General features: G+C 53.6%; 7 protein-coding genes across 7 annotated transcripts; 2 read left to right on the forward strand and 5 right to left on the reverse strand.

The window, feature by feature from the left end:
* Window positions 1-187: 187 nt before the first annotated feature.
* Window positions 188-1,706, reverse strand: DACRYDRAFT_55707 (uncharacterized protein; the record flags this gene model as incomplete). The annotated part of the gene is made up of 4 exons (XM_040775344.1): window positions 188-732; window positions 782-908; window positions 951-1,391; window positions 1,443-1,706. The coding sequence occupies 4 exons, from the start codon at window positions 1,704-1,706 to the stop codon at window positions 188-190; spliced, it is 1,377 nt and encodes a 458-aa protein (XP_040626672.1).
* A 238-nt stretch (window positions 1,707-1,944) lies between these two features.
* DACRYDRAFT_117939 (uncharacterized protein) lies at window positions 1,945-2,808 on the reverse strand (the record flags this gene model as incomplete). The annotated part of the gene is made up of 3 exons (XM_040770495.1): window positions 1,945-2,519; window positions 2,570-2,683; window positions 2,733-2,808. The coding sequence occupies 3 exons, from the start codon at window positions 2,806-2,808 to the stop codon at window positions 2,029-2,031; spliced, it is 681 nt and encodes a 226-aa protein (XP_040626673.1). The 3' UTR covers window positions 1,945-2,028.
* A 479-nt stretch (window positions 2,809-3,287) lies between these two features.
* On the forward strand, window positions 3,288-4,776 carry DACRYDRAFT_109879 (NADP-binding protein; the record flags this gene model as incomplete). The annotated part of the gene is made up of 6 exons (XM_040768960.1): window positions 3,288-3,339; window positions 3,585-3,833; window positions 3,892-4,031; window positions 4,083-4,241; window positions 4,318-4,513; window positions 4,571-4,776. The coding sequence occupies 6 exons, from the start codon at window positions 3,288-3,290 to the stop codon at window positions 4,774-4,776; spliced, it is 1,002 nt and encodes a 333-aa protein (XP_040626674.1).
* A 153-nt stretch (window positions 4,777-4,929) lies between these two features.
* DACRYDRAFT_96032 (uncharacterized protein) lies at window positions 4,930-8,286 on the reverse strand (the record flags this gene model as incomplete). The annotated part of the gene is made up of 7 exons (XM_040777340.1): window positions 4,930-5,461; window positions 5,510-5,770; window positions 5,818-6,319; window positions 6,374-6,863; window positions 6,911-7,481; window positions 7,527-7,851; window positions 7,898-8,286. 7 exons carry the CDS (start codon window positions 8,284-8,286, stop codon window positions 4,994-4,996), a joined length of 3,006 nt encoding a protein of 1,001 aa, XP_040626675.1. The 3' UTR covers window positions 4,930-4,993.
* Window positions 8,287-8,580: 294 nt separating this feature from the next.
* On the reverse strand, window positions 8,581-10,124 carry DACRYDRAFT_55440 (monooxygenase; the record flags this gene model as incomplete). Its single annotated transcript, XM_040775328.1, has 5 exons — window positions 8,581-9,033; window positions 9,086-9,247; window positions 9,295-9,357; window positions 9,407-10,014; window positions 10,067-10,124. 5 exons carry the CDS (start codon window positions 10,122-10,124, stop codon window positions 8,581-8,583), a joined length of 1,344 nt encoding a protein of 447 aa, XP_040626676.1.
* A 955-nt stretch (window positions 10,125-11,079) lies between these two features.
* On the reverse strand, window positions 11,080-12,789 carry DACRYDRAFT_55428 (mitochondrial carrier; the record flags this gene model as incomplete). The annotated part of the gene is made up of 6 exons (XM_040775326.1): window positions 11,080-11,306; window positions 11,817-12,036; window positions 12,084-12,172; window positions 12,255-12,290; window positions 12,343-12,590; window positions 12,638-12,789. The coding sequence occupies 6 exons, from the start codon at window positions 12,787-12,789 to the stop codon at window positions 11,080-11,082; spliced, it is 972 nt and encodes a 323-aa protein (XP_040626677.1).
* Window positions 12,790-14,117: 1,328 nt separating this feature from the next.
* On the forward strand, window positions 14,118-16,367 carry DACRYDRAFT_117942 (cytochrome P450). The gene is made up of 5 exons (XM_040770496.1): window positions 14,118-14,527; window positions 14,583-14,708; window positions 14,762-14,924; window positions 14,995-15,305; window positions 15,390-16,367. Exons 1-5 carry the CDS (start codon window positions 14,348-14,350, stop codon window positions 16,095-16,097), a joined length of 1,488 nt encoding a protein of 495 aa, XP_040626678.1. The 5' UTR covers window positions 14,118-14,347; the 3' UTR covers window positions 16,098-16,367.
* Window positions 16,368-16,992: the final 625 nt, after the last annotated feature.

A 16,992-nucleotide genomic window follows, 5' to 3' on the forward strand; every position in this document is an offset into this window, starting at 1 on the left:
GCATGGTCATGCGGCTTCTTGGCCACACACTTGCCCTCGGGGCTACAGTACGAAACGAGGAGACCGGTGCTTCCGCATCCTATAGGACGTTCAGAAACGGATGATTCAACTGATAGTTCGTTGCCAGCAGGTGGACACATTGCTAAGAAGCGATGAATTTCTGCTTCACCAGTTTCGCGAACTAATACTAACCGTACTTGTACAGCGTGATAAGGCTCCAGTTGACCACCAGCAAGAGCTCCTTGGGAAATCGGGGCAGGACCACGGTTGCGATGATGAGGATGCAGTCGGACAGACGCTCGTAGGTGGACATGCCACGTTGTCGCCCGGGCACCCAAACGTCCCACAGCGCGGCGATAGCAAAGATAAGGAGGAATTCGATGAAGAGCCACGACTCGAGGTTGTGCGCTGAGGCTCCCTCCGTAGTGGATAGCATCCTCCGAATGAGTTGTCCTTGTGTCGTTCCGAAGCCTGTGCGCAGGACCTCGGCTATACAACCGCCATCCCCAGCGGTGACTTCCCCTGGCCGTACTTGCAACACCCTCGTTCCTCCGTAAAGTACGCTATCGCTGTGCGCTCCATTGATGTCCAGCTTCTCGCTCCCATTGCATCGCTTGATGCTCTCTTTGAGCAGAGGTGTTGCGTCTCCGGATAGGAGCGCCTCATTCATGATGACTGATCCATGCAGGAGAAGAAGGTCGGCAGGAACAGCGGTATCTTCCTTGCTTCTCGCTTGCGTCTTTGAGTCAGACGATATCACATAGGTAGCATGTCCACTCACTAATGGACACTATATCGCCCGGGACTAGCTCGTCCGTCTTGACTGACCGCCACTTCTTGTCGCGATAGCATAAGATTGGGAATGGCGCAATGGGGATTGTCCGAGACTCCTTGAGTGTTTTGACGCGCTGGGACAGCCGTCGACTCGCGTCGATCTGCGACAGGCGCACCTGGAACATTACTGTGCACTCGAGCACCAGCATCAGGAAAGCGACAAACACATTGCAGTGCCAGTATTCATCCAGAGACCAAAGACCGACACAGAGCATCTGGAAGACAAAGAAGGACGCGACACCATGTCCGGCAAACATTTCGCCAAATGACGGCAGGGGTATATCAAGGGTGTTGGGACCATAAGACTCCCGCAGAGCAGGCAGACTCGACGACGACAGTCCAATGGCGGTGAAAGATGACAGCAGGGGACGAGAGTCGCACGGATAGGGTAGCCGAGTGAAGGGTTTGCCCGCAGTGCAGATGTATGTCTCAGATTGGTAGACGAAGGTGTAGGTTGTCAGGCTCGTAGGGTTCTTCCTCAGAGGAACAATCATGTCCCTTCCTCTGTCTTCCGTTGGAACGATCCGAATGCAATCCGCTTGGTCGAGCGATGAGGCCTGTGTAAAGGTCAGCGCCTGTGTGCACGCATGCTATGAAAAGATGCGTACATTCACGCATGTCAGCCTCGCCTTGACACCCGGGCTGCATTGTGGGATTAGGAAGCTGAAGAGATGACAGGCGAGCACGATCGATCCTGCGGCAAATGCGCGCTCCTGCGTCCCAAACCATTCGTCGTACTTGGTGAAGTAGGCATAGCCAAAGACGGACCAAACAACGACGAATGGTGACGCGTATAGATGGAGATAGAATGGTATCCGACAATGCAAAGTCGCCGCTCTAATTTCAGGTGAAGAGACTAGAACAGCAACCATGGCTGCTCACCGTCTCTAGGCTGCTCGCTGTGAGAGGGAAGAGAGTACAGCGCTGTGGAAGAGCTGCGAATGCACTTTTTTTCGCTGGTAACATGGCAAACGACGGGTCGCGTACGTACACTGATCAAGTCGCTTGAACGCATGTTCACTTCTAGATGAAACCTCCCATCTCAACCAAGTGGAACGTCGATGCGGATGCCGTCTAATGTAGACTAAAATTCCAGCCATATCAAAGGCTCCGGACGATGCGAGCCAATGCTATTATGCGCTGTGTACATATTTAGATAGTGTTACATGTTAATGTTTATTACCCAGATCTGCGCTATATCATCACCTCGTCCTCCTGCGCAAGACCTGCTGCTCGCTCAAACTGCGCTCTGATGAAATCTCTTACGATCTCGGCGCCCGTCCGTGCCTCTCTCGCGACCTTCTCCCAGTCTCCCTCTTCCCCTTCCCATTCAGCCCATACCAGCTCCCCGGACACTGTTCCGCGAAATAAGAACCCAAAAGCACCCGTTTCCTCTTTCTCTGTCGGGTCAAGCACAAGTCCACCGTTCCTGGTGCCAACCGCACAGGCGCATACAATGCCACGCATGCTCACGCTACCCGCGTCGAGGAACGCGGCCGTAGCAGCATTCATCATCGCCGCTTTTCCACATAAGGATATTTGGGGTTGTGCAAAGTTCGAAGGGAGCGAGGAAGGAGAGAGTGCTTGTAGGGTGAGTTGAATGAGCGTGCGTGGTGCTCGTCCAAGCAAGAGGGATGGAGTGAGAGCAGATTTCAGCGTCTGAGCGATCGATTTCGCCTGAGTACCTGGACAAACGATCAGATTCCCTACACGTTGTTATGTACAACTTGCTCACCTGGAACACCTTCTAAGGGCCTGACATTCACCTCCAAAAATGCCTCTTCCGGCTTCTCCCATCCACTCCTGACATCAATAGGTCCTGTCACGGAGGCCAGAGCGATGACACTCCCTGACCCTTAAGTGAGCTGCGTCTCCCTTCTCTCTGACACTTTTCTCACCTGAAGCAAACCTAGCCGACCCATCTACTCTAGATAGCTCGCCCAGATCAAGCTTGAGAGGGGGAAGATCCGTCATCCTGCCGCACAGGAGAAGAGGGAAAATAAGTAAGGGTCCCTTGCTCATGACAATCATGCGGATATTTTTTACGACCACCCCGTCGGTTTGACGATAACATTCACCCATTCACTTTGGCGTTTTGCTGGCCATGAATCACGGTCAAGGCTAGAGGGTACAATGCAAGAGCAGTACAGAAGTTAATTTGATCATTCATCGACCGGATGGAGATCAGTTTCTAGTCAACTCTGGTTCACTCAATCACGGGCAAAATCTCGGCGCCTCTGCGAGCAAAGGCTTATCTCCGGTGCCATTCTCGACATCTTGTTCATTTGAAGTAGTGCATATCTCCGGTGGCTGGTGGCCCACGTCGGGTTTTGGCGTCGAGAAACATCGGCTTTTGCTGACAAACCACGTGTGGCAGAGTCGCGACCCTTGATCTGCTTACCAACCTTCACTTGAGTTGATTTGCGGTCCTCTTGGCATTTTCCCATGGCGAAATGGGTTGGAAATCTGACCAACCATTGTCTTTGTCATCTCCGGCGGTCCTTGGTGGGTTGTACGAACTGGGACCTTCAGGTCTAACAGGCTGCTGTCCTATAAAATGCCCGTGGAAAGCTGCCTCTTTCCGACATCCAAAGCACACTAAAGATCCTAAATCAACTCAAAAAACAACCAGCTTAAACCCATAACTTTAAATCGATAATGGTTTCCGTACAAGCTCCCGCCAAGGTCCTCGTTACTGTTATGTAGCAGAACAAGATCAGCAAGAAGTAGTCACTGATACTTAGCCCAAGGTGCCAACGGCTTCGTTGGCTTGCATATCGTCAAACAGCTGCTGGAAGGCGGTTGTATCGTCCGCGGCACGGTCCGCTCAGCCTCTAAGGGCGAGTGGATCAAGAATAAGTTCTCGGCCCATGCCGACCATATCGAGTACGCCATCGTCGAGGATATAACCAAGGCAGGCGCGTTCGACGAAGCGATTAAAGGCGTCGACGCGGTTGTGCACGCTGCTTCTCCTGTTCCGGATAATCTTGACGGCACGCGTGAAGGCAAGCATCCTGCCCTCTAGGTATGTTGTGATACCATTAATGCCCGGAACAGAGATCTACGTCCCGGCTGTCAAAGGTGCGGAATCGATCTTCAACAGCCTCGAGAAGAGCACTACGGTTAAGCGTGTCGTTCTTACTTCTTCGTTCGTCGCGATGATGGAGCCCCATGAGCATGGTTTCACTTATGATGAAGTACGTTGCTGTCTCCTTTTTCTCCTCACCGAGGCTTACAATTATGATCAGACGATCTGGAACGATAATGCTACTAAGATGGTGAAGGAGAACCCAAAGGGCCCAAAGGGACTCCCGGGTGCGACGTACTACCTCGCAGCCAAGACGGATGCCGAACGCATCGCCTGGAACTTCTACAACGCGCACAAGGGGAAACTCAACTGGGACCTCGTGACGCTCACTCCTCCCTGGGGAGGTCGTATTCACGCTTTCACCAGCTCCCATCTCACTCACGACGCCTACTCAGATCTTCGGCCCTATCCTTCAGGACGAGCCCAACTTCTCGAACAGCCTCGTCTACAGGAACGCTTTGCTCGAGAAGGCGGGGAATCTTGCTAACGACCATGCCGGGTTCTGGATCGACGTGCGGGACGTTGCGAAGGCCCATATGCTCAGTCTTCAGAAGGACAAGGCTGGCGGAGAGAGGATCTTCATCGCTGGAGGTGCGCAGTTCTGTGAACGCTTCATCATGATAGCAGACGGCTCATGATTGTGAGCAGGCCCTTATAGGTGGCAAGATCTTCGCGACGAGCTGTCGAAGCGTAACATCCCTGGCGTGCTCACTGAGCGAGTTCCGGGTGAGGACAAGTACGACATCGCGGACCTAAGCAAGTCGGCCGATATCCTTGGGATGACCTACCGCTCGCTTGGAGACACCCTCGTTGACAGCGTGAGCGCGTACAAGAAGTCGCAAGAGAAGAAGTAAGGGGGTTCTCCCTCCCACTTCTCTAGCTGGTTAGACATGTATACAGCTCTCCAGTCATAAATCGATAAAGTTGTTGTTATCTCGTGTGTGTCCTGCACGCGCTCCTCTGTATACAAAGAGTGTAGCTCCTTCAGTCTGCGATACATCAAATGCGGAATATAATAATATAAAGTATGCAATACAACCAAAGCTTTTGTCTAATGATACACCTAAACACTTACGCACCCTTCTCCTTCCGAGTACCACGATGTACAAAGTTGTAACATTGTTTACCGCCGTCCGTCCCAAGCAAGCTTTCCATCTCCTCCTTGCTGAGCTTGCACAGTTCTTTCACACTGGCCACCTTCCCCATTACATATCGCACGTTCTTGCTCGTGATACCTGGGAAACAACGAACGAGGTCTTCCGCTTGATTGTTCCATCCACCTTCCGCCATGCTCCCCCCGCCCTCTTCCGCGCCAATCTGTATCGCCCGGGACGGGTCTGGTTCAGGGTGGTTCATCTTAAGATCCGCGAATATCTTCGCTGTTGCAAATGGAGAGGACGACCAGATGATTCCTAGACGATGGAAGGCAAGCGTGAGGAGAACCAGCTTGGCCTGGATCGACGACATGTCAGGGGTGTTGAATTCTGCTGGTTGGTTGGGCTTGGTTGTCTTGGCCTGAGATCGAGTTTCTGAGATCGTCTGTGATCTGCTGAGCTACAAGACAACCCAGGATATGAAGGTACGAACCTGCAAAGAGAATGACTTGTCCTGTTCGAACTCGATGAGTAGGATGGGCTGTTTGTAGTGTACAGACATAAGTTCGCATTGGGTATACAGCCGGCCACTGTTGAAACTCTGAACCAGATCAGGCACGCTCTTGCGCTCGACGACCATATCGGGGGTGAGGACATAGTCGCCGACCGTCAAGGTAGCAGGAACAATCTGGATGTTGGTGGCATGCAGGAGGGATGGCAGGCTGGAGCGGAACTCGCGCATGTCAACGATAATCTGTTCGGTTGTCAGCCTGGTCCTTGTCCATACACAATAGAACGGACCCTTGTCGGCTCTGAATTGACAACATTTCCCCCACCCGCGATCCGAGAGCTGATCGTCTTGATCAGATCATTGGTGCCAGCCCGCGTTGGCTGTTCCAGTATTGGGTTCAACATCGTCGCCCTCTCCTCGATCAACTTTGCAAACGCGTCCTTCTCCCTGCGCTGACTTGCGAGGTACATATAGTCCTCACTCGTCATCTCGTACACCATGAAGTATACTCTCACAGCCAGTCCAGGGTGGGAAGACCGGTATACTTCCACGCGGCGGATGAACGCTTGATCAGGCTCGTACATGATGATCCAGCGCGGTTGGAGCTCGGCGAGCAGGAGATCATCACTGTCGTCCCCATACGCGCGGATGAGAACGATTTGCTCGTCGGGGATTATGCCGAAGTCTTGGTCGAAGGATGCACTGTCGATCCGGTCCACTAAGGACACGATGTCTTCCTCAGACATGGTGTTGAGTGTCAAAGGTGGTGGGGAGGCATGGGTCGCATCGATACTGCACATGACTCTTTCAGATCAGCAGTGCTCTTGACAAGAGCAAGGGACGTACAACTCCTCAAGCTCCACAGCTTCCTCCTCCATCTTGACCTCCTCAGCCGCCGCGCCGCCTCTAAGGATACTCCTGCCCACGGGTTCGGGCGGCTTTCCCCCTCTCATCCTCCGTCGTTGATGTATCACCCGCTCCCTCAGCTTGTCCTTTTTCAACAGGGCCTCGCTCACTCCATTTTCTCGATCTGCCCCAGCACGGTCTGCACTTTCAGGCGCATCCGGAGCCCCAGGAGCAACACGCCTCAGTCCCCCACCACCTGCAAGGCCCTTCCCAAGCTCCTTCTTGGCCTGCATCGTATGCCTCAACCCTCTCCCCTTCCAGAAAACGTACTCTCGCAAGTAGTTGTCTAACATTTTCTTTCCCGGTGGGTTTTCTGGGTCGACCTCAGAGGATGAAGAGGTTTGGGGGAGGGAGGTGAGGTATTCTCGGAGGAGGGCGCAGGTTTTATGGTCTTGTACCATGATTAGGACGAGGTTTGTTCCCGGTGCATCTACACGATGTCAGCACCTACTCAAAATCGGCAGAAGACGGACGGACGGGCCGGGTATGGATTTTGCACCATAATCTCCTCAATCTCGAGCAGTACGCGTCTGAGTAAGTCCCATTTCGGAAGTTCCTCATACACAGGTGTCATCCCCTCCGGGAGCCACTTCGGCCTCACCTTGCCCGGTTTCTTTGTGCGCCCCTGCAACCCTTCCCACTCGTCCAGCACGTCCAGTTCGTCGTCGTGTGGTTCATGCCCGTCCACCGCTGCTGCCGTAATCGTCCCCTTCGATTTTGCCTTCTCGGTCAATGTATAGCACCTTACCTTCGCGGTGACAATCATCGAGTTCGCCGCATCCATATACAACCACGGGCTCTGGTGCACCTTTGCCGCTCCCGTCTCGGAGACAGTATTGCTCGCGACGATACTTTCGAGGTACTTGAGGAAGGTGATAGGTGGGTAAGCCAGTAGGAAACGCAGGAGTCTGCGCAACTCAGCAAGGTCTTTGACGAGCTGGTTCGTGCGGGGGCCGACCCTGTGCCAGACGGGATCGAGCAGATGTCGGATGAGGTTTGAGGAGGAGGGGAAGTAGGCCGCCTCCACTGTTAGGTCGTCTAGATCCAGCTGTATGTTGTTAGGTGCGTGCCTGTCTGAACTAGAGAAACTCACGGTAGTGTGACTCCGCTTGATCTCCCCCAACGTAGCTTCCATACACTCGGTAATACACCGATGAATCTCGCGCATGCTCTCGCTCATAGGCTGATATATCTCCACTACATCCGCCGTGCGCTTACTCAGGCTTTCCTGGACTAATTCGTGAAAGCGCGGGTAGAGGCGGACGATAGAAATTCGCAGCTCTTTCATCACGCTCCGGAGAGGAGAGAAGCCAGACTGAAAGAATTCGGGCTCGCCGCTGAAGGCTTTGAGGAATCCGGATGGATTGGATTCACGGAATAAGCGGACGATGAATGATTCGGTGCTTGTGGGTGAGACTCTGCGCTGGGTGAGTCGACGAGCGCACGCAGCGGGGAAGCACGCACTTTTCTGCATGAAGAACGACCATCCCAGTTATTTTGTCTACTGGAATGTCACGTTGAAGCATGTCCACCACCAAGATGCGGCTGGTGACGCTGACGAGTCCACCAGCTTTGTACATCTCCCTCCTCTCTGCACGAGGCATCTCGTAGTCTACGACCCTCAACCCCGGTCTCCTCACACCCATCACACCCAGCTCCTCCCCAATTCCCACTTCTTCCTCCGGTGATGCACCCACGAGGAGTACAAGCGACGAGGGCGAGTCGTATATCTTGAGCAGGGTGCAGAGGATCTTGCGGAGGCCGAGTCCGCGTGCGAGGATGAGGAGCTCGCTGGTGTTTGGAGAGTGGAACTCATCGATAATGTGCTTTTGAAAGGGGAGAAGTGTAGTCATCGCATGATATCGAGACGTAGCGGTGGTGATGAGGAACAGAGAATGAGGAGCAGATGAGAGGTCGAGGAGGAGATGGACGATGACTAGGTGAACCTGTCATAAAGTAGGTTAGCGCTGATCACATGATCTTGCGTGAGTTTCCCAACTGCGGGCCTTCGTAATAATTGTTGAAAGAGAGGTGTAATAATCTCCTTCATTGCCTTGTTCATCTCAAGGCAAATCCTGCATTGTTGACATTGTCTACATGGGGCACAGGTATGATTGATGAATATCCTCGAGTGGCAAGCTACCAGCTCACACGCCCCTACTAACCGGATCAACTTTCCTTTCGCATATCCCGGTCTGATACCCAATTTCTTGAAATCCATACTTCCCCTCTAGGATATTCTTCGACACCTCAGGGAAAATCTGGTATGCGTTCGTCTCTGCATCATGCGAGAACAACCAGGGAGGTGTAGGCAGCTTCATCCCCTCCGCACGATCTTTCTCCAGCACCTTAGTATAGTCCGCTTTATGCCAGGTGTCACGATTCGTTTCTCCTAGACGCTGTGCACGCCGGCAGCGTTCATATCGGATGCGCTCGTAGCACCTTACCGCTAAAGGAATGCGGTCCTTACCAGCGGCATGCAGGCAAGCGGCGAGAACGACACCGTCCTCCATGGCTTGAGAGGCACCTTGGATTGAGGTGGGCAGGAAAGGGTGTGCAGCATCGCCGAGGAGACACGTTCTCCCTCCTTTTGATATCCACTTTGATGCCCATCAGACCTTGCCTCCGGGAAATAAAGGAGACGTTGCGCACAGTAGGGAGAGGATCCCGATAAACCAGCTTCCAGTCTACAAGTTTCTCGGGCGGCGTTTTCTTCACTAGCGTCTGCACGACCGGATCCCAGTCCCCTACCACCTTGAGAACATCTTCTATTTTCCCTGGGAAAGACCATGATTCCTCGATATCCGCTTTGTCCTGATGTACTCAATGAGGAGTTGTTGCATAGAGGAGCATGACCGTACCTCATGTGTGCACACCCAAGAGATATCCTTTCCTCCCTTTAGCGAGGCAGCAAGAAAGTGTACCTAGCAAAGTGAGTTCGATGGCACACAGGCAAAGAGGGACAACCCGTACATCAGGCCCAAACCACCCTGTATGCGTGTTATCCTTCGTCATCCATGCCGTGAGCGGATCTTTCGCAAGTTCTTCGCTGGTGAACCACGTTCTCCACACTGCATATCCCGACGAACGCGGTTTGTCCTCATACCCAAGCACAAGCTTCCTCGCCTTGCTCCTCACGCCATCGGCGCCAACCACGAGGTCCGCCTCCATCCTCTGCCCATTAACGATAACGCCCCCCTTGTCCTCTTCCTCCCAGTACTCGTCCACCCTCTGCCCAAGCCGGATCTCCACCCCGATCTCCGTCGCAAAGTTGAAGAAGATCTCGTGAAACTCACCCCGATGGCCGTTGTACGCGGGACTGCCAAACTTGAGCCCATACGTCGGCATCGTCGTGATATCCACGCCGTCATAGCGCTTCCAGCGCGAGCCGGTGTGGATGAGCGTGACCGGGCGCAGACGATCAGCGACGACGCCATTTCCCCAGCGCTCGATAATACGTCCTGCGTTCGGACCGAAAGAGATGATATCGCCTAAGATCTCGAGCTTGGGGAACTTCTCGAGCACGACGACGTTGTGCCCCTTGTTCTTGCATTCGATGGCGCATGCCAAGCCACCAATACCTAGTTATGAGATGAATTGCGGATTGGTCGTGGGAGTATGACTGCTGCTCACCAGCACCAACGATGATGACCCGAATGCCGCTCGGTGGGAGTTGCTCAGGACACACCATGCTGCCTCTTTGATGGACAGAGAGTACAGTGAAATTGTAATCCCATGCTGTCTGAATGACCAGAGATATATAAATCAAATGGAGGGATGAGACGGACACGGTTCAGGCTGAAATGGATGACAAGTGAGCGCGTGAAGGTTGACGCGAAGATGAAATGGTCAGGAGACTGAGGTCAACACCCCCTTGTTCTTACACAATATCAATTCGATGAGCGGCATAATACTCCAGTCGACACTATTCACAATCCGCTAGCTCTACATATTAAAAATGGTTTAGAGGGTTAGGAAGGTTCTCCTGCTTCACTATCGCTCCTCTGGCTTAGAAGTGTTCACTATGTCGAAGACACCTTCCTCGAGCGAGCGGTACTTCAAGCCGAGGAGACTATTGGAGGTTCGAAATGTCGCTCATCCCCCGGAATATGATCCGTAAGGCTCCAGCCACCTTACCCTTCACCAGCTTGTGGCGAAGGTCTTGCACTTCAACGCACCTAACTCACATCCTTCCGTAAGCTTCAGTTCCGGACGAACCTGACCTGGACGAAATGGGGAAGGTACACCTTGAGCACCTTTTACGAGGGCCACCAATCCATGTCAGACAAGACCTACTGTATTCACTCATATAAAGATACAAAGATCCAGCGGAGCACGTACATGCGCCAGAAAGGGAGTGTAGGGGATGGAGAATGGAGAATAGGATGAAGGTGAAAGTGAACGTGAAAGTGAAAAGGGTAAATGCGTGCTACAGGCTCAAGAAAGGTGGCTCAGTCTAATCTGACCCATTCGCATACAAGCTCTGGCACGCAACACGCCTGGACGCTTTCACACCGGACGAGCGCGTCCCTCTAGCCTCTAGTAGCCGTCTACCGTCTAGGTTCGACGCCCTTCCTTCCACATTTTTATGCCCTCCCTCTTTCCACCCTTCCCGCTCACCCTCAGCGGCTCCCCAGGGTTTAGGCTCACTTATCCCCTCTGTACCAATCCACACCCTTCTTAAACTGTTCCAAGAATATAAAGATGAGTATGGTCTGCGGCTGGAGACGGGTCCAAGATGGCAGCCAGCCTTTGAACATCCACATCGGGCCTTCGGTCTTGAAGCTGTTGGAGATTGCGGACATTACGGACCCGCCCTTTCCGGAGGCGGACATTATCCGGGATTTGATGACATCGGCGGGGGAGCAGACGGCTGATCGAGCGAGCGGGATTGAGTGGGTGAGCGAGCGAGCAGGGGGGTGAGAGGAGGGTAAGCGGAGGATAGAGACGACAGGTCAGTAAAGTCCCTTAACGGGAAAAGGTTCACCCAACTCGTAGCGACAGTTCCCTGTGTGCCAAGTCCCCACGCACGCACGAGCAGGAGTCAGCGAAGTCCTACGCATAGAACAGGCACAGAATGTAGAACGCAGAACGTAGTGCAGGATGAGAATAGGGTGAAACGCCTCGGCCCCTAGGTCGGGGAGAATCGCACGAGTCGGGGAAGACCGCCAGCACGTTCTTTGAGAACCGTGCAGCGGGGTTGGCTGCTTGCTCTGCAGAGCATGCACAGCGAGTATATGCAGGGACGTGCCTTGGCACCTTGCCCTACCCAGGTACGCTTTCCCAGCTAGGTAGGTTTAGCCTGCACCTTCTGCCGGTGAACGCGCCTCCCCTCGGGCATAACGCGTTCCCACGGGTCTCGCGCCTCGGAGTGCGCTCGCACCCCTCGCAACCTCTCGAACCTCTCGAAATAGAACGACACTCACCGCACAGAAACTCGCCGAAAAGTGCGTGACGATGTTGTCCTCGAACCAAGGCAGCCTGAGCAGTTGCTGCTTGAACCAGTCGTACGCCGCCAGCTGGGAACCGTTCATAAGGATCGTACGGACGACATTAGGCGCCACGCCACGGAATGTCGACGAGAGGCCTTCGTCTCGTATCATCTAGGGGAAATTAGATAGGATAGGCAGGAGGGAGAGGAAGGGCGTACACGGCCTAGACCTTGAAGCGCGTTCCGGTAATGCAGCTGTTGCTCGGCTGGCTTGGCTTTGTCCGCTTGCATACGGACGAGGATGATCTCTGAGCTAGGTTAGCACGGGATGCGGGACGAATAGGAGATGTGGAGGGTGGAGGAGGTTGAAAGGATCTATAGTGGACTCACCCGCCGGATTCCCAACGAGCCCCGCGATCGCACCCGCTACACTCTCTCAGCTGGACCACTCTCTTTCCTTGCATAGACGGAGACGCACCACTGCACCCCGAGAAGATAAGTTTCCACATTGGCATCTCCCGCTCAGGCCCATCATGTATCTCGCGCTTGATGATATCGTACACTCCGAACCTGGTGACAGAGTACGTCGCTTGGCGGAAGATGGTACCCGTGAGGCCGTCGAAGAGTCCACGGAGCCCTCCGCCCATCTGCATCGTCTTACGTATGGAGGAGATCATGTGCTTGTCGCCTGACACCTGCATGCGGACTTTGGTGAGATCTAGCGGACTGGGATGCTGTCAGTGCTTGAAACAGGTAGTGGGGAGGAGACGCACTGGGTGATGACTGCTGCTGAGCATGCTGCCAACCCGCCGAGCCAGAAAGGATAGGGCTTCTTCTTCTTCGGCCCGCGTGCCAAGGGAGGCTGAGTGCTAGTCTCGATTCCCTTTGGGTCTGTGGTAGAGTCCTCTACCTGCCGACCGGACATAATGTCCGTTGCTATCCTGTCTGAGCGGGTTGCCATGTCTTCCTGTGGAGACGCACACGAGAGGATGGGGAGGAGGAGAGGAGGGGTAAAGCTCGAGTAAGGGAAGTAGTATAAGTATGTTGTGTGCTGGGTGTGTGATCGTCGGGAGGAGGAGGAAGGCGCCGGAAGAAGGGGAGCCAGGGTGTAAAGGGGGAACATTCGGCCGGTGAATAACATCTGGTTCCGTCTCTTGTCCCCTCCACCGTTCCACCTCCTTCCCCGCACTTTCCCCACACACTTTTCGACTGTCTAATGACCGATATCCCTTTGCACCGGTACTCCCCGTATAGTAAACGTTTATATTACATTAACATGCACACGACCACCCGCTTACATTCCCCTTCTCAGCCACAACACCCGCAGTCCCTTCATCTCCCACCTTTCTTCATAAGGACATCACCACACCGACAAAAGTACTCCAAGAACCCAACACATGTCCGTTCCTCCCCGCTTCATCCCGGGTTCAGCCTCATCATTCCAACAATCACACGCCCGATGACCACGTCGCCATGAAGCGTGATATATGAAGCACGAGCAACAAGTCTATTAGATCAGATCAGAGCATCGTTCACAAGGAGGATACGGTACTGTTCGGCTCAATCGGTCTCGGACTGTTGACTCCGCGGCATTCTGTTCCCCATTGCGCATGATCGTGCCTATGCGCTGGATGCTCGGATCAGCGCTCTCGGTCAGCTGGACAAGACACACTCGGAAGCGACGGATCGTCTCCTGGAGGCATCTCCGCGGCAGAAGCTGATTGCTCGGACCTCACTGGGAGAGAGCTTCCTTTCTGGTTATTGGATCCCACGATACTGGCCGGTCACCGGTAGCTCTTGCATCTGGAATCGACCACTTAGGATTGGACAATCCGAGGTGCCTACGTCCTCGAATCTCGACAAGTCTTGCATCCCGCGTTGGTTATCTCATTCAAACGTCATCGACAGCTCAAGCATGCGTTTACCCTACTACCAGGTCGCACACTAGATACACCGGCCCCTTATGTCTTTGGCAGTTCCTCAGACGTCGGCGGGACACACAGGTGCCTATGTCCCTTTGTACGGCATATCCGAACTCCAGTTTCCCTCGTGCCGTGTTTAGACCCACTTGAACCATTCACGTTGGCGGTTTCTCTGTCAAAAGCACTCATTCATGCGGGATTATCAAACGTGATATCGCAAGCCGATCGCTGTCACGATTCCCTTCGCTCGAGCACCGCAAGCCACTACCCAAGAAAAGCTACCAGCGCTTCCTCCAAACGCGTTTGAACCCAAACCTGCTTATCGATGCCGATAGTGAATATTCTCGATCTGGAACAAGACCCCTACTCAATAGGGATCCGGCTGCCTCGTGCAATTCGACAGAGGGAAGTCCTGGCTGGGACTGAGCCTATGTATAGACATCAGGCGCTGGCATACCTCGGTCCGTCTGAGCTTTGACGAGTACCGCGTTCAGCTCTCTACTCTCTCCCTGATACTCCTTTGCCTTACGAACCGCACAACGTTCTCCAGCCGCTAGACCGATGGCCATCCAATGGAGCATCATCCTCAGCGCTATCGTCGTCTTATTCCTCATTGCCCTCCTCTCCCGGTCGCGCAGGTCCAGCGCTCCCGTCCTCACATCAGACTGGTTCTTCGGTTACCTCACCCTGTTCAGGATGTTAACGCAGTACAACGATCTGCTCGTAGAAGGGTACGCAAAGGTGTGTCAAACCCTATCATACCCCTACCTCTATGAGATGGTCATTCGGCATCCAGTTTAACAAACACGCTTTCCAACTCCCTGGGATCAGAGGGTGGATCGTCTTCGTCGGCAGGGAGCTGTATGACGACCTGCGCAAAGCAAAAGACGACACGCTCTCCTTCTCGGAAGAGATAACAGATGTGCGTCCTCCTTTGTCTCCTGCTCCGCTCATCATGATCCCTGGTCATCCCAGACCATCTCCATGGAGTACACGATCGGCCGGGCTTACGCTACGGACCTGTGGCACAACGCCGTCATACGCAAGCAGATGACCCAGGCACTAGGTCCCAAGTTTCCGGAGGTGTATGACGAGACTGTATGCGCGTTCGAGGATGAGCTGCGGCTCAGCAGGACAGGTGAGTCTTCTGTTTATCCCTATTCTACAGCTCTGCTTCGCTTTCGGAGATAACCGCTGACCTAGGACAGAATGGAATTCGGTACACGCTCACGGCCTTATCCTCTCCGTCATCTGCCGTGCCTCTAACAGGCTGTTCGTCGGTCTCCCTCTCTGCCGAGACCCGGTCTACACCCAAATCTCGCGCGATTTCTCAGGAACGGTCATTGCTGCAGGAGTCACTATTAGCCTCTTTCCCAAGCTGCTCAAGCCGCTTGTGGGGAGATGGGTCACTGCTGCGCCTAGAGCGAGGAGGAGATTTGAGAAGTTTTTGGTGCCGATGATCGAGGAGAGACGGAGGAAGGAACAGGAGATGGGAGAGCTTTGGGAGAAGGAAAAGCCCGTGCGTGTGGTGATCTTGCACTGTGTATGCTGCTGATACTGGACTTGATCTTTCTTGTCTCTGCCTGGCTTTCGGTGGATCAAGTCCGATCTCCTCCAATGGCTGCTGGACGCTTCGAAAGAACACAACCCCACAGCAGAGGATATCACCACCCGCATACTGGGGATCAACTTTGGCGCGATGCACACTACGGCGCTCGGATTCCTGCATGTCCTGTATTGGCTTGCCGCGCATCCCGAATACGCCCCAGTCCTGAGGGAGGACGTCGATCACGCTCTGGCCAACTATGGGTGGACGAAAGAGGCGCTCGGGAAGATGCACAAACTCGACAGCTTCATCAAGGAGTGCATGCGGTTCACCGGGCTCACAGTGACTGCCATGGGTAGAAAGGCGGTCAAGGACGTCATACTCTCTGACGGGACCTTCGTACCCAAGGGGGCGAAGGTAGTCATGAACGCCTGGAGCATACAACACGACCCTGCCGTTTTCTACAAGCCCCTCGAGTTCGACCCATGGCGATATTCATCCCGTATCGCGCGTGGGGAATCGGAGGCTCTGAACAGCCTGGCCACGGCAAGCGGGGAGTTCTTCTTATGGGGCGGTGGTGCCCACGTCTGCCCAGGAAGGTATTTTGCCAGCCAGGAAATGAAGACCATGCTGCTGGTGATCGTTTCGAGGTATGACGTAAAATTTGAGGGACTGCCAAAGAGGGTGAGGCCGAAAGATACGTGGACGAGTTTTAGCTGTTTGCCGGATCTGAAGCAGAGAGTTATGTTCAAGCGAAGGGAGTAGACACGTTTGGCTTGGAGATTTCTGGAACTGGATATGGAACAAGCGCATTGGATGAAACACCGCACGGAAGGCACCACTTTGCGACATCCGGGGAACGCAGTTCTCGGGCATGGTCTTTTGACTTCTACGTGATATGTATAATGTCTCGTAGGACTGCGAGGGACACAGCGCCTTACGCAGTTGCGTTCGGTGACCACTAGTTCCACCCAAGAGCGTGTTCTGCGACGTCTTCTTTATCTGTATTTATATCACCCGTACCATATCGACAAGCGAAATTCCCAGGTTTGCAGGTTCAAACACCCACTTCCAATATGAGAGATCAACTGTCCAATTAGGGATAGGTCATTTGAACAGTAACATGCGGTTTCGGGCCCGTGGCTGTGTGTTTTTATGAATCCGAGGGCATCCAGGTTTTGGGGCACGTCTGGACTCTGGACTCTGGATACAGATGTCAGGGTCCTGAGCTTAGTAATTTAATCCCGCTCCGCGTCAAGCGGGCAGGGCAGGGTGCATTGCTCAGCAATTCAATAGCCGGTGCTGCCTGCTCTATCTAGATGTCAGGTAATTATTAATTGATACTACTACACAAAAAACAAGAAAAACAGAGGACATGGAGGACATCACCTCCAAGCCTGTCTATTGTATTTCTATGCAGTCAATTCACCAATGACTACAGTTCATGGCCCTTCTCTTACTCTCCCTCTTCATCTGACTCCACCCACCAAGCCTGCTCATCCATCTCCACCTTGCCATCCTTCAGATGTCCATCATTCTTCCTCCAGGCACACAGCCGGAACCTCACCCATGTACTCCCTGGCCATTCACTGAACCTTTTGATGAGCTTCTTCAGGCCAGCGGACTCCAACAACTTGGCATGTTCATACCAAGTTTTGTA

Source organism: Dacryopinax primogenitus, assembly GCF_000292625.1.
Source record: "Dacryopinax primogenitus strain DJM-731 SS1 chromosome Unknown DACRYscaffold_15, whole genome shotgun sequence".
NCBI classification, from domain to species: Eukaryota; Fungi; Basidiomycota; class Dacrymycetes; order Dacrymycetales; family Dacrymycetaceae; genus Dacryopinax; species Dacryopinax primogenitus.